General features: G+C 40.2%; 1 protein-coding gene across 1 annotated transcript in view; it reads left to right on the top strand.

Annotated features, from left to right (window-relative positions):
- The window catches only part of WNT7A (Wnt family member 7A), a 31,748-nt gene extending 15,682 nt beyond the window's left edge, over nt 1–16,066 (top strand). The window contains exon 4 of the mRNA XM_065749820.1: nt 15,383–16,066. Coding sequence (XP_065605892.1) covers nt 15,383–15,862 — 480 coding nt within the window. The 3' untranslated portion in view covers nt 15,863–16,066. The remainder of the gene's footprint in view (nt 1–15,382) is intronic.
- Nucleotides 16,067–16,673: the final 607 nt, after the last annotated feature.

The raw sequence follows: 16,673 nt of genomic DNA on the forward strand, positions 1-16,673 counted from the left end.
CCTCTGAATCAGTAGCATCTCAGCTTTCATTTTCAGCTCCAGAGCATATAGATGTGCCAAACATGCCTGATAGTGTTACAGCACATACCAAGCAAAGCTACCAGAAACCAGGAGGTGTTTCTAAAGTGGGTCATGCAATAGTCATAACAAACTGAAGTGTTTAGTGTTGTATTCTTTAGGGAAGGCTTTAATAAAGGTGAGGTGAAACTTGGGCATTTGAAAAACATGGAGTTTAGGAGTTTTTCTGAGCTATTCTGTAAAGCCCATGCTTATGATGCTCAGCCCTTTGTGAGCATCCCTGGCCTCAGGCAGCTGCAGCCACTGAACTTTGCTGAATCTCTTCCAGTTCTCACACAATGACATCACCACATCACTGCCAGAATTCAGCTGTCCTCTAGAGGAGATAGTTTATTCTGCTTCATTCAAATATGTTTTCCTTTAACTAAACTATTAACCTGCTACAAGAAGTATTCCAAAACACTAATTCTTGCAGATGAAACTTTTAAAAGGTAGTAAGCACTAGCTCATTGTCAGAAAAGAGACTAATAAAATAGGCTACCAAACAATTTAGCCTCTATAATTTTTCTGAATATAGGCACGAAGTTCTGGAGATTTAATAGCTCTGGCTGACCTTGGCCTTGATGTGCATGCACAGGCTCTGGTCCTGTCTGTGATGGGGCCATGGTAGGCAGTGAGGCATGGCAGCCCACAGCTCTGGGTTGTGCCTGGGGATGGCTCCAACCTCCTGATGCTCGCTGCCTGGTGAGCGCAGCGCCAGCAGGGCACCGTTGCTCATCCAGGAGGACAGCAGACCTGTAGTGATGCAAAAAATTACTAACCACATGTACTCACCAGTTGAATTTGGCCTGAAACAATCTCAGCACATATCGCTGGTTTGTAGTAACCCAAACCATGTATTTCTGTATTCAGCTGCTTCACAACTCCCATCAGAAAGAACTTCTCTAATGGCACACACACACCGGAATAAAGCTTGCTTGTGTCTGGAGCTGCTGAAAATTACCATAGACTCCAGAGAGTCTAGGAGACCAGCTTGGAGCAGAACAGCACTGGGTGAGGCTGCCCTGATACTCCTGGCACCAGCAATCAAGTGATATTACAGCATCAGCAGCACAGCCTGTTTCTTGACGCCCAGAACTTAACGGTGCCCTTGGAATTGCACTTACTATTTTCCAGTTGTTTTTCACTGTCTTTTTTGGCACAGCTACAGAAGTGTTCCTGATTTTTGCATTCAGAAGCTTCTGGGTTTTAGAACTAGGGATGCTCTTTAAATACAAAAATGATTAACGTTTTTCTTCTTTATTGTTGGATTCTATCTAACACTGAAACAATCACAGCTGCAGTACATGCCCGATTTAGAGGGGCTAAAAGTTGGAAAGCATTTTTCAGCAATAACTTCCCATGCCTAGTTACCAAGTTCAGATCCTGCAGATTGCAACATGCACAGGTCTGGCTAATGGCAGTGCACACTCAGGTGCTCGCTCCTTTACATCCAGCTCCCCTAACTGCTCCCTCTCTCACCTGCCCCACTGCCTGGCACCACAGCATAATTAGAAAAATAGAGTTAGCTGCAGAAAAATCCTTCCTGGCAATTTCTTTACCATACAGTTGTTGTGGGGAGCAGGATTTCCAGCAAGAGCAAGCCCAGTGCACTGAATGGGAAAACTCTCATTAATGTTGGTGGGAGCACAGGACAAAGATGAATGCTTCCAAAAATCCCATCCCTACTGAGTGCTTGCAGTGTGCAACAAGACACTGCTGGGCAGCCTCCTAGGTGTGAAAAAAAACCCAATACACAGCTGTGCACTCTTACAGTATTTTGGTTGTATTTGAAAGGATTAAAGTTCTATTTTATAGCTTCCCAATTTTTTTTAGATAATAGTCTTAAAACAAGACCAAACTTGACAGACAAGCTCTGCATCTTCTCAACAACCCAGAGGGAAGATAAAGGGAACATTAATGTTAGGCTAAATTATGAGAGGGAACTGGACTGCACAAAAAACTGTAATCCAGAAGAATGAATTTTCATTCCACTTGTCCTCCACTTTCAGCTAATCAGAAATTGTGATACATAGTCCTCCTTGTATTTTGGCTTTTAACTCCCTCTTATATCTCATGTGGTTGAAAGCTGAATTCCTGATTTATGCTGAAGATTAGGGAATGATAAATGCTATCACTTGCCTGCAGTCGCAATTTTAGAGGGTTCTGGCATTATGAGCAAAACATGCATTTCATGTATGTGATTACTAGAGCTGACAATCTGCCATGCTGCTGACAAAGATAGCTGGGTCTGAGGGCCAGGGTCTGTTAATAAATAACAAAGATCTCAAATTCCAGATTTAGTATCACCCACCTTTTATAACTGAAATAATCGGGTGCTTGCTCAGACCATTAATTTGCTTAGCAAAGCCACTGGATGAGTCTCACATTTTTTGACATTCTCTAACTTAATTCAGTCTTTCTGTCTGGACTGTTACCAACACTTCCCACAGTGTGTACATCTGTCATTCAGAACCCAGAGGGGAATATAATAGAAAATAGAGCAAAATTAGTTGCAGTATAGGTTATTCAGGACTCCCTGAAAGATTCCTACAGTTTTCAGTACCTTTGGTTGAGATTCTCAGCTAAGATTGCTGATTTGAAACAAACATATTTGTCACACTTCATACCGATATACTTGCATAAAGCTATCAGTTCTGTTTGTGTCCTTCATATTGCAGTTCAATTCTTCTAGCAAAGTATAGCCATTCAGGTTTTTGCTGTAATTCTGCAAACCATGCTGCGTCAACAGGGACAGAAACTGGAATCTTCTGCATTTATAACCCAGTTCTCTGGAGCTGAAAGTACCTTTAGAAACATTCCCAAGAGCCTTGACATGGTGAGTCAGCAATGTGAGCACACACAGTTGGGCTAAGCAGAGACATTTGGAACAATGCATAGCAGAGGTTTTGGAAAAGATGGAAGTTAAACCAAGGTTTGGTTTAAGTGCTATATTAGACAGCTGGTGACAGAAAACTCTGGAATTGCAAGGCCCTGAAAGACTCACACAAAGCAATAATTACTAGAATTTGCCGTACAAATGGAGCAGACATCTGCTTTAATGGAATTTCCAGATATTTTGAAGTAAACAATTAAATGATCGATTCAGTGAAGAACAACCTTTTAGTTCAAGGACACAAACAAGGCCTGTTTGGTCCTGGAAAAGTGTATCATGAATCTATTAAAGGATGAGGGTTTCAGGTAATTGCAGAGAGGACGCTTGGCTCTGCTATGGCAATTAGTGCCAAAAGGCACTAGTATTCATTTGCGTTAGGGCCGGTTATTGAAATGACCCTGAGCCTTCTGGTGCTTAAAAGTGTGCTGTACCACGTAGACTGCATTTGGTCCCCTGGGACAGACAGAATAAAAGCATCAGTAATCACAAACTCTAAATAAAATCCAAGCCAGCATTTATAGCTAGTTGCTGTAGCAGTAGGCTCTCTTTGTAGCATCAGCTGGTGGCCTGTTAGGGACACTAGCCTTGCCTTAAGCATACTAGATCTTATAAGAAATGAAAGACTACATGCTGGTATGAGTACAGCTATATGTGTTCTTACAGGACTATTCACACGTGAGATTTTAATTGAGTCGTAACAAACAGTTATCTTTGGGTGTATAAATCCTACAGTCATAAAACTGTTGTCACAGAACAATAGTTAATGCATAAAGAGTTTCAATAAGGAATCTAGAATATTTGTCGAGAAGGCTTGGATTAAGACCTTGGTTAAAAAAGAAAATATCCAGAAAACATAAACAGTGAAACAGTGGAGATAGTCTCCTGCATAAGTTTGTCTTATCAGCAGTGGCAGACTCCTTGCAAATTGCCCCTGGGGTCCAACAGGGAGAACATGCGTGCTGCCACCTGGAGCATTTATAGGATCTTTCTCCTCCCTGTGATCTTTCATTTTTGTGTAAGTTGCTTCACTCTGTCATTTATTATGTTTGGTTGAAAATACTATAGATGTTCAGCTGTTACCAGTGAGGTATAAGAAGATAGACAAGCAGAAGAGAGGCAGGCATCAAATAAATGCTTAAGCTCCATTTTTTCAAGAAATTGGCCTGAGAAGTTGGCTTTGCTACAGTTGGAAAACGTTTAGGCTAAACGGTGTAATCTTCAAATGTTTTCTGGATCATAATGGATACAAATAACTCTACTAAAGAACACCACAGCATTAAGGTACATATTTTTAATTCTTTTTAGTGGAGTTACAGTTCATAGAAAGGTTCCCCATAAAGGCTTATTTATAAAATTAATATCTGATTAATATGTTGAATGTGAAACAGATGTCCATGGTTTCTGTTGTTGATGGGTTTCTGAATGGGTAAAGCTGGTGTTCACAAGCTGTTTTTACAAGCATCCTATGATATTATCAGCAAAAGACCTACAGCAAGTCTTTAACCCTCTGTTAAAAAATATCAGTGTTGATTAAAAGACTCAATTAATAGAAAATAAATGGATTATTAAGAGGAAACATTAATAGTATTGTTGGATGTTGCTTTTTAAGTCATCTATAAATAATACACAGTTAGTCTGATCTGTTAGCAAAGAGCAAAAGCTATGTCTGGTATGGAGAATGAGCTGGCTGAGGGTAATAATGTGGTTCAATATGATACTTTTAAAGTGAAATTCTGTTAATATGTGATTACTCACTTGTTAGATAAAAGCTTCAACTATTGCTAAAATATCTGTTATGATGAAAAAGAGAAAATCTTAGTATGCAATACAGAAAGCCACTTAGACTGCACTTGGAATTATAAATAAAATAAGGAAATTTCACGTTCTTCTGCATTGGAGGAAATTTTCATTGACATCAGGCCAGAAGATCCATGTTAAAATTCTTGGCTTGGACACGGGCATGCTAATCTTGGCAGCTGCTAAGCTACAGAGATAGGCTCTGCTGGTAGGATCTTATCTCTGATAAGCGGGAGCTATCTGAAAACATGGAAGCATGGATCTATTGTCCCAACTGCAACTGGAGGGGGAAAACTCATAGGTATATAACTTGAAAGTCTTCCTTGTTGAAGAGTTATTCCCACCATAATTATGTATCCAAGAATCAACACCATGCTATTTTATGGTGTAAATATTTTGACACAAAGTGATGTCTCCCTGTGAACCAAACATGAAGATAACTGGTGCTTCTTTCTGGGCTGAAGGAGTTCCTTAAGAAGTTAAGCTAGGAAACACAGAGTTTTTATAAAGGCAATACCGACACATTAGTGTAGAAGTACTTTGAGATCACCTGAAAAGCTTGATGGAAAGGTAAATCATCCACTATTTACCAAATACGCTGGCTTAGAGAACTGAAATTAATTTACTTTTAATCATGAAAAATACACCTTGCATGGTATTATTTGCTGTGTACCTAACAGTTAACTCTCGCAGTCTGGAATCTATCTAAACAAGCCTGTAATTGTGTACGGGTATTGGTTAAAAATATTTGGAAGCAATATGAAGTGATATTATTTTGCAACTCTCGCCAGTATCTGGCTTTATTAGTTTAGCACAAGAGGTGTTTTCTGATGAGTTGTCTGGAACAAGGAAGGCTGTTCGGTTTCTATCACAATTTGGAAGCTTTTCTCTTGACAGCTTAAGCATTTGTCAAAATGCTCTACCTGGGTGCTCCCAATTCTTTATTATTCAGTGCCAGCACCAATTCATCTGGGTGCTTCACTACCAGTGGGGAGAGTTAAATGGAAGATGAAGTTTAGTGGGAATGAGTCAACCCTGTATCATCCCTAAACTGTGTGTACATTAGCTGTGACAAGGATAGATTTGAGTTGTGTCATTTCCTGTTTTCCCTACCTTATTTTTTTTGCTTCTTCTTTTACCTCAGCATTGAAGTATTACTCAGGCTGCATGATAGCCCAAAGCGATGGCATTGACTTCCCTGACTAGTGGAGCAAGGCTGTAACAGAACCTGAGTAACCCCTAAGACTTTAACCCGTTGTGTTCTCAACTTGAGGAAGATGAATACGTTTTAGTTCATCTTATCTAGGAGTACTTCCAATTAATTCCTAAATTGCATCCTACAATGTAAACTGTAGACAGTATTTATTTGTTATTGCTATTTTTTTAAAGCATACCACCCTACATCTTGATGCGCTGACATTTAGAAGCAAGTAAAGATCACCATCCCAAGATCCAAGCTGAAAACAGATTCACAGGACATAGGAAGTTAGAAGGATTATATTGGCTGTGTTGTCTGGGTCTGCAGATATCACTTGGTCAAGATTTAGCTGACTTCATTAGTCTCTGGTCCGTACACTGAGCTCATAGGCTGAATCAAGATTAGGGAAAATGACATTTTTAATATTCATCATCTTTCAAATACATGACACGATACTACACAAATCACAGGCCTGTTTCAGAAGTATTTTGGAGTGATTTTTAATTTGTGACCAGAATGTAAGGAAAGTACATATCATGTAAGAAGAAATGTTATGTTGATAACATGTGCAAATACAGAAAAACTGCTCTCATTTTCTTCATAAATCATCTTAGTGTCAAGGAACGTTATGTTTCTGCATTTTCAAGACACCTTCATCATCACCTTTTATTCCCTTTTGGCATGAACAAACTGTCCAATGTCTCTTTTTACAGAGGAAGATATGTACTATAGAAAACCTAAATAGTGATAAGAAGGTGAACTAGATAATATAACCAACAGCTCTATCCATAATTCTGTAGTATCATCATCCCATTTTCCAGTCTATTTTAGCTTCATTATGCAGGTAAATCTAACAAGAAGAGTCAGTATTTCACAAGCTATAATCCTTCATACCCACTGTGTCAGTTTTGCTTGAACAGCAGCGAATAATGGTCCTAGATAATTTTTCCCTTAACCTTAACAATCTTGTTTCAGTCTGGGGTTAGAAATTCATACTTTCACTTATACAAAGTATTAATTCACATAGAATCGTATAATCTTTTAAGTTGGAAGAGGACCTTTAAAGATTGTCCGGTCCAACTTCCCTGCAACGAACAGGGACAACTACAGCTCCATCAGGTGCTCAGAGCCTGTTCAGCCTGACCTTGAGTGACACCTGGGGACATGGCATCCACCACCTCTCTGGGTGACCTGTGCCAGCACCTCATCACCTTTATTGTAGAAACTTCTTCCTTATTTCCAATCTAAATCCTCCCTCTTTTAGTTTGAAACCATTTCCCTTTGTCCTGTCTCATGGACTCCACTAAAGAGTCTGCCCCCTTTCTCTTTTAGATATTGGAAGGCTGCTCTCAGGTCTCCCTGGATCCTCCTCTTCTCCAGGCTGAACAGCCTCAGTTTTTGAATGGCTCTAAGAAATTGAACTATAGTCTAATAATTGTAGGTGAAAGCACATTAAAAGAAACCTTTTTTTTTTTTTCCCAGAACTGTTTTTTCCAAGCTCCTTCTTCTGACTGATTTTTAAACTTCCTACATGATGACACTTACTTGGCACTACATTGATACAGTCTAATCTTAAGTGATAATGGGTCTCCCAAGAGTTATTTTTTTAAATAGCAAGTAGTTTATCAAACACATTGACAGCTATGTTTTCAAATTATTTCCTTTTTTTTTCCTGTTAAAATACTTTTCTTGGTTTTAAATAGAAAAATCTATAGAAACAAAATACAAGTCAGACGAGTCTTGCAGACAAACGTACCAAAAAGGCATCACAGCAGTAACCACTCAAACTCTCAAGCTGATTTTCAAGTACAGTGTGTTTGTCACTAGCAACTCGGAAAACCAAAAATCCTACACCAAGAACTCCCAGTCTCACAACCTATTTGACAAGAGTAGGAACAGTGCTTTAAGTCCATTTCCTGGTATAAAACTTTATCTAAGCATTAGCTTAGTAATTCATAGTTGAGAAAAACTTTTATAAAAGGACTTCCTGCTAACAGAAGGAAAGGTGGGGAAGAAAGTTTTGTATTTACACAGAAAACTTTGTCACCAGCCATATCCCTTAAGAGCATGTGAAACTCAGCTCCTGGTTCCAGCTCATGAATTAATGGTTTCGTTTTACATTTTGATGACCAGAGAGAGAGAAGGGCGCAGGTACTTTCTCTCTGGGGAAAACAGGAATGTGGTCATGAGAGACGTAAAAAGGCAAGGAATCCCACAGACTACCAGCTTGTAGCTGTTATCAGATACGATGCAAATGGAGGGGGTGAGGGAGAATACCTGGCAGGAGACCTGCTCTGAGGAGGGACTGCCTGACGTGGCAGTGTGGATTTCTTTGTGTATCATTCCTTTCAAGTCGATATCAGATTTTGTTGAGCTATTAACATCAGGTGTTGCCACATCGCACCCACTATCTTCACAAGCAGTATCTTGATGAAGATAAATAAAAACTGAAGAACCTTATTTGACTTTCAGGGACCATGATTAGATTTTTGGAGCTGTCAGAGAAAACTACTGAGGAATGAGCAAGCAGGATACATACTTCGAGCCACATACATGGAATCCACTTTTGTAGTTGCTTTTGCAAAGCCGAGAGGTTTTGGCAGAAGCTTATCCTAGGAACAGTTAGAATGGGATATAAGGTTTTTTCCTAGAAGAACTCCTCAGTGGCAGAAAGCAGAAGTATCATGACACCTTGTTTTATTTCAAAGAGCTGTCCCTGCAGTTTGAAGAAAGGCAAGGGCCATGCCTTGTGGTTAAATTTGAGAAGAGCATTTAATATAGTGTGAGAATCTGTCTCATTGTATTTCTGGTGCCCTTCCTATCCTGTGCCCAACTATTTGTCAGAAATAACACTTGTGAAAGGTACACTGTAATAATTGTTTTCTACTGCTATTTGGTTTTTGGTCTCAGAAGTGGTGATAAATAGATTTAATGCATGGCAAGTCCTGAAAGTTAACACAACTAAAAATAATAGGAGAATGTATTTTTGCTTCGTTCCTCTCAGCTTTTACTGTTGCTCTAAGACTAGTGTTCATTTGCTATTCTGCACAACATCAGTCATTGAATGAAGGGTGCTAGGTCTTCCATCCTCTAATTTAAGTGATGCAACTTACCAAGGGAAAGAAAATCTCATTCAGCTTGTGCATGCTGACAGCAGTACATGAGTGGTGTGACCATACTGAACGACTAACATCTATATTTTTCTTTACTCACTTGATATATTGTGGAAATAGAAACTGTGTTTAGAGAATAATTGCTGCAAGTGGTCATCTACTTTATGAAGCTGAAGTAAAGGACAACTAATATTTCAGGTGACATAGAATCAAAACAATTATCAAACTCTATAATGAAAAGTAAGGAACCTCCTGCTTTGTGGGAGTGTGCAAAAGGTTAAATTTATGAGAGAACAAAATTTATGAACACTTTGTGTGAAAAGGAGGTAGAATTTGGAAGAAGTGTTTCTGAACTTTAAAATATTGAAGGTAAATGGTTGCATTGGGTAAAGGCCGAGATGTTTCCAGCATTCTGTCATTTATCACCATTCTCTTGGCCATCCTCATAATTAGTCCTCAGAAAAACAGTTTGCGTGACTTTCTTTAGACAGGTATTTCTAGGAAAATGTAATGGTGATGTGATTGGTATATGATTGGTTATGTTCTATGCTGATCCTGGCCATTTTTTATTAGAAACAGAAAATTTCTTATGAGAAAAAAGGTTTAAACTACCAATGATAGTAGTATTCCGGGGTAGTCAGTGTAACAAATCTGTCTGATGCTGACTTCAGTTTCAGATATTATTTCACACAGATTACTAATGAAAAATATGAGGAAAAGCCATCATTTGACTGTGCTGATTAAGGCCTTGATGATACAGTCAACTGAAATATGAAAGACTGTCTGGAACGAGTCACTTTTAGTATGGGACACCGTCAATTCCAGACTCATTCACAGTTAGTTTGCCATAAGATATGCAAAAAATGTTTTGTTTCTACAGAACACATTTTACAACAGCTCCATTAATATCGCTACTGGACATCCACTGCTGGTAAATAATCTCTTCTGTTCATCTATATTCTTGCCAACTTTGGATTTCCATGTTGGTACTTTTAAGATGCTGTTTCTCACACTTTTTAAAGGTTTCATAGGGTTTATTTTTGGCAGCAGTTTTCCTTTTACACTTTCTCACGTTCGTTTTTGGTTTTCCAGTAGAAAGGCACTAAGTACTATTTTTGTTTTCCTCAAATTTCAGAGCTCTAGTGTTAAGACAGTCCTAAACAAGTTACTTAAATGGTAGCATTGTTTTAAGATTACTGTCACACTTAAATGAAATTAGTGGCAGAGAAAATTCCTATTTCTTTAATGAGATAGAGACAGCCCTTTTTCAGCCTGCATGTGCATTCTCTGCCTCTTTCTTGGAGAGCAGCTTATGAACACGAGGGTGTTTTATACAGTCTGCGAATGATAGGACAAGAGGGAATGGCTTTAACTGGAAGAGAGGAGAGTTAGGTTAGAAGTTAGGAGAAATTCTTTAGTCAGAGTGTGGTGGGGCACTGGCACTGCTTCCCAGAGAGCTGTGGGTGCCTCATTCCTGTAGGTGCTCAAGGCCAGGTTGGATGGGGCCCTGGGCAGTCTGAGCTGGTGAGGGACATCCAGTCCATGGCAGGGGTTGATGCTGGATGGGCTGTAAGGTCCCTTACAGCCTAAGCTATTCTGTGAATGCCTATTCTTGCTCTAGTCCCTACTGTCAGTTGCATTAGATATCATTTGCTTGTCAAATAAGTTAATTTGTTGACAGACTAAATAGCTTTATTATATTAGCTTAGAACATTGTTCTACTCAATGAATCCTTTTGCATTTGCATTGCCTTAGCCCTCTAATGTGATTCCTAAAGTTTGAGGAATTTTACAATTGCCTCTCTGAAGTTAACATAGATATAAATCCTCATCTGCCATGAATTGAAAGGGGCAGGTGTGCTTCTGCCCAGTGGCCTCTCCAGACCATAGCAATGCTGTGACCACTCTCTAAGTCCTTCCATGTTCTCCTCCGGAGTGAAACGTTCACACAGTTTTGCCTGTGATTGTGTTTTCTCTGATCTACAATAGAGATGCATCTGCAAGCACTTTTTGGAGACAGGTATTTCCTGATCCAGGTGATGCAATATCAGATTAAATTAAGAGAGTTTATAGCCCTATGGGATATGGGGGAGAATCTCTCCCATGAAATAGAAATCAGCATCTGCTGTCTCTCTGTTTGTATGTGCTTCACGCATAGACTGGAGTTGAAGTTACTTCTGGTGCTAAACTAAAGGATCTCTGGTCTCAAACACTGTGGTATTGGTACCATGCTGTGAGGCAGGATTTAGTGTCTGTGAGAAATCCTGGTGATGAGGAATGCCCTGCAGGTGTGATGGCTGAGTATATTTCATGCTTTAAGTCAGGACAGCTTTGAGTGCTTTAGCATGCTGGTGAAGCGTTCTGCCTTAGCATTACCTGTCCACATGGGAAGGGGGCACTTGGGGCCCCAGCCTGATCTAGAAGATGCATTTAGGGAGCCATCTGTGCTTTGATGTTGGACACCCAGGGAGGTACAGAGCACTGACTGCCTCAGTGATGATACAGAAGGGATGCTGAGCTGAGAAAACCTATTGGGGCAACCAGCTTTCTGGCAGTGTCAGCCGTGCAGCCACCTCTACGTTTGCTGAGCCCCACACAGCCAATCCCCTGTAGTTTCTGCTGCTCCAAAGGCTCTCCAGCGCTGCAGCTTCCCACCCTCACCTGACACACCCTACACATTTTCTATAAAACTAAATGCAAAGAAAGAACATGTTACGTTCCTTATGGCAGTGCCCAAAGGTACTATATCTGAAGATAACATCAACAGAGAGAGCCAGCGCAAGTTCTCTTCACACAAACTATTTCCCAGAGGCTAATGGCAAAGGAGAGAGAGGGAGAGAAACAAGTACTGACAGTTTACTATAGGAACTCAAAGAAAAAGTGGACAAGGCTAAAAGAACTCCAGCTCTTTGTTAGCATCTAATCCAGTTTAGAGCACTCACTGGTGCATGCACTTACTTTCCATGGCTGGCGGACCTGGATATCGCCATTTGATAAGAAACAGAGGAACTAGATTTTAAATATTTCACCTCATACACTTTAGGAAAATCAGTCTATAACGTAAAGTCTTAATCTAATGTGAAAAATATGAGCTGCTGGTAAAACCTTTTGAAGGAACAAACCTTGTTTTCAAAAGGTTCAGTGTTTCCTGTTTTTAACACAAACCAAGTGCTGAAGTGAAGGGGTAGAGTGCTTCTTTTGGCTCATGAAAACCGTGGAGAAGGCCTCCTGTCCCTATCCAAAGAGTAATTTCAAGAAGAGTCCAAGTACCAAATATCACAGTGCAATGAAATTATCAAATCACCATTACCAGCTTTTGCTGAGGACAGATGGTTCAAACTACATGTAGCCTATTTTCTAAATGCCATATAAATCAATTAATCTCCAGTTGAATTTGCAAAATGCTGCACCGAAAGAAACTACAAGGAGGATATATGCACAAGAACAAAACCCGCAAAAGGGTTTGTGAGTGGGAGGCAGAGTCTGGGCTTGAGGAGACAGAGATGGAAAAGAAAGTTTGATGGCAGAGTGCAGTAGACCCAAATTAGGCAGTTGTGATTTTAGCGAATTGCCTCAGAAATGCAATCCCAATAGGTGCCAATAGAAATGGGAGAGTTAGCTAGAACATCTTAGGAAGCATGTAAAAAAAACCAGAAAAGACATCAAAACTCTTTTCCATCTGTCTGTCTGTTCCCTGCCTACACCTCCAAGTGTTTTTGGTCACCTAAAAAGAACCCACAGTACTTGGGCTCAACTGGTGTTGGTCAAACTTCTCATCTTTGGGTGAAGAGAGACCCTTTTATTCTAACTGCCCATGCCCAGCCTCAGATGAGGCCAGAAATCCAGCGGCTGACTGGGGATGGCATTCTGTCACCTGGAGCAGAGGGCCAGCACATGACACACAGTCACTGTCTGTAAGTGGGATGGTAATGAAATGCACCAAAAAGCAGTAGAAGCTATTTACACTCTAGGAAAAAAAGCCCTACCTGGATACATGACATTAGGCCATGATGTGGTTTGTATTAATGTTTCAAGTCAATTTGGTGCATCTGACTGTTAGAAATATTTTGTTGTAAGTTTGAACATCTGAGCAAATATAAGGCCAGACACTTGAACACAAGCAGTGATTGAATTAGGACCAAGAAATGTATCCCTGGCTAGTTTCAAATTAAAAAAGGAGAGCTTTTAAAAAGGTACAAATGAGACTAAAAGAATTTATGTTATTTTTCCGGTTACTGTGCTATAACTCCTTTTCCGTCTCCTAATCCATCTTCTGAGCATACTACCTTATGAATGAGTGAGCAATAAAAGAAGTATGCAGTGGCTGAAACTTAAGATAACAAGATAATGCAAAACGTAAGCCAAAGGTTGAGCAGAGCTGCAAGTTAAGATGTAGATTTGAATATAAAAATTTCTTGCATCTGAGTTTTACGGGCAGTCATTGGGTGGACTGCTTGCCTGGAAATTTAATTGTAAAACAGTAGCACATAACATGACATTATACAGACTAAGTTCATAAACATCAAAATCTTAGATCTGTACTTTCCAGGGGTTTTAATCCTGTACTGACACACTTCACTGGATGGACTAAGATAAAACCAAAGCCATTTTAATGCCTTTGAAATCTCCTTTTTCATTGAAGAGGGGCTGAGGAGTTAACAAAACAGGTACATACTAACCTAAGGTTAGGTAATAGCATTAGTGTACGTCAGTTACATGGGAATAGCCATGGGTAATAAGCTAGTAGAAAGCAGCTGGTGTCTGCATGGTAAGTTTTCTTAATGTCCAAAACTAGAAGTGGGGGATTATAGCAAAAGGTCAATTCAGATTTCTGTGACACTGAGCTCCCTCCTGCCTTCCAGGCTGCCCAGGTTTGAGGCTGCATGGATCTACTGAGGATTCTCAGGAAAAGTTGTGTGGCCACACCCTGAACACAGATAATTCCCCACTGTGCTTCCCGCTGCCGGTATCTGCCTGGCTAGGCAGAATGTAATCAGAATTGTTCCATTCTCTTTGCAAGCCAACACCAGTGGGAAATTAATAGCTTGAATGATTATCTTAATTAGTATGTTTTCTAGCATTAACATAGTATAGGCGTGAAATGAGGGCAGCTGTTCGGCTCTGGACAAACAGCAAGTCTGAGTTGGTCTCCAGCTTCAGTTGGCTGTGACTGAGATTGGTAAGCAAACAGCTGGAAAGAGGAGATACAGGGATAATGTTTCAGGGAATATGAAGGATGAAAGGAACGTGGAGCTTGTTACTGTCAAAAGGGAAATAGTGACAACTCGGTCTTAAGCATTAGACCCAACACGGAAGAGAACAAGACAGGATGGAGCAAGCTATGATGCTGATATTTTGAGAAGCTTTTATATTATTATGGAGGTAGACTTTTTTCTTAACAAGAATTGATGATAAAACATGAAAGGAATTCCTTCTCTTTACTCTTACGCCTCATACTTTAAGACAAAGCCAGTTTTCTTGCAGAGTAGCCTGTGCTTTTTTTATGCTCCATTATTCATGTGAGAGGAGGAAAAATGCTCAAGAGCTTCCATAAAGAACTGGAAAGACTGTTATACTGTATACATAAGGCAGAGGCAAACTTAAGGCTATGGTATACTGAAATAGTACCTAAGATTTCCAAACTGGAGCACTAACTTGCAGCACTTCAAACAAATGATGCCTGTAGGAATGACTGCTCGCCACTGCTGATTCATGTGGCACCAGCAGAAGGATACGCATTGACAGAGTTTATCTGTTTGTTCACATCTTGCTCCAGCTTACACCTTTTTCAGATCAGAGAACCAAAATGTGCTTCATTTTGGAATCTCTATTTGCAATAGTACAACTACAATAGTATCTATTGCTGAGTATTAAAGGAATTCGCATTTGGTATTTTGTGTAAAACTGCCATTGCAAAGGTATGTTTTTTTTTGCTGCTTCCTTACTTTGCTGCCGTAAGCCAAAAACTGAAAAAACAGACAAATTTGAAGCACTGTACAACTCTATGGCAAATCAAGGAGAACAAAAACTGCAGTTAATGAGGAGCTCAGTTTACCTGTTAGCCCGTAGGCTTTGTCACCTTCCCTGCTTCACTCAAATTGCAAATGGGGAATTAGCTTTGAGTGTAGAGCTCAGCTGACACCTGCAACTGTGTTGCCAGGAAAGTAGAACCCACAGCTTTGGTGGGAACCCTATGGCTGGTGACAGCTGATGCCGGAGAGCAAACGCCTCCACATGCATCCGATAAGTCTTGTTTTGTTTCTTTTTGGTTTGATTTTAAAAGTTTTTATTAATGCATCATTATTTCTTCCTCCAAATCCAGATTCTGGAAGAAAATATGAAGTTAGAGTGCAAATGCCATGGGGTGTCAGGATCCTGTACCACTAAAACATGCTGGACAACTCTGCCAAAATTCCGGGAGCTGGGCTACATCCTTAAGGACAAATACAACGAAGCAGTTCAAGTGGAACCAGTGAGGGCAAGTCGCAACAAGCGTCCAACCTTCCTCAAAATAAAGAAGCCACTTTCATATCGCAAACCCATGGATACAGATTTAGTGTACATAGAAAAATCTCCCAATTACTGTGAAGAAGACCCCGTCACCGGCAGCGTGGGAACGCAGGGGAGGATGTGCAACAAGACGGCCCAGCAGTCTAACGGCTGCGACCTGATGTGCTGCGGTCGTGGTTACAACACGCACCAGTACTCGAGAGTGTGGCAGTGCAACTGCAAATTTCATTGGTGCTGCTATGTTAAATGTAACACGTGCAGTGAAAGAACAGAAGTATATACCTGTAAGTGAGTCCGTGGCTGGACAGGCTGACTGTGTCCCTGGCCATGAGTACGTTTGCACATGCGCTCAACAAACCTACACAAGACTGTAGCAAAGACCTGCTCTCCCAGAGGAAATGCTGATGAATGGATCCCTATCTTTTCTTCTCACGTTTCATTGCATACGTGGATACATATTTCAGACTTCTAACAAAGTCAGCCATGAAACAACTGAAAACCCCCTACCACATGAAACAGAGAGATCATTTGATTTTTTCTGCACCTCTAAAGCAACAAAGCAATGACTGCCTTGTGAAGAGACACCAGAGAAAATTCTCTGACCATGGCAACAAACTCTTGGTTTGGAAAAAAAAGATGGCCAAAAACTTGGGTGTACAAAGAGCAGGGAGGGTGGGGGACAAATCCTCAGACAAGGGCTTTGCACAGGAGGCAATGGACAGTGCCCCATTGTGACTTGCCCATGTGAGTGTTTGGATGATACAGATGTAGGCTTCTACACTTGTGAAAAGCTTCTGCTGGTCTTGCCCATCTTTCCACTTTGTAACGTTTGCTACAGCGAGTAGAACTGTTGAATTTTTCTGTAGACACTGCTTAATCTGCCTTGTGTGTGTGTGTGTGTGTGTGTGCTGCAGATTTAGCACAGGGATTTGGGACACTTGGGACATAATAATAGCAATATTTAACAATTTATTCAGATAAAACTAATATTAATTTATTTAATTAAAAAGAACTCTACCAACATTTTTGGAACTATTCTGCAATTAAAGTAGATAGCTTGCTCTCTTTGTGGAATAATTTTCTAGAAACAGCAAGGTAAAACT

The sequence above is a fragment of the Cyrtonyx montezumae genome, unplaced genomic scaffold, assembly GCF_038088225.1.
Source record: "Cyrtonyx montezumae isolate F1298 unplaced genomic scaffold, pur_monq_1.0 scaffold_6, whole genome shotgun sequence".
Classification (NCBI taxonomy): Eukaryota; Metazoa; Chordata; class Aves; order Galliformes; family Odontophoridae; genus Cyrtonyx; species Cyrtonyx montezumae.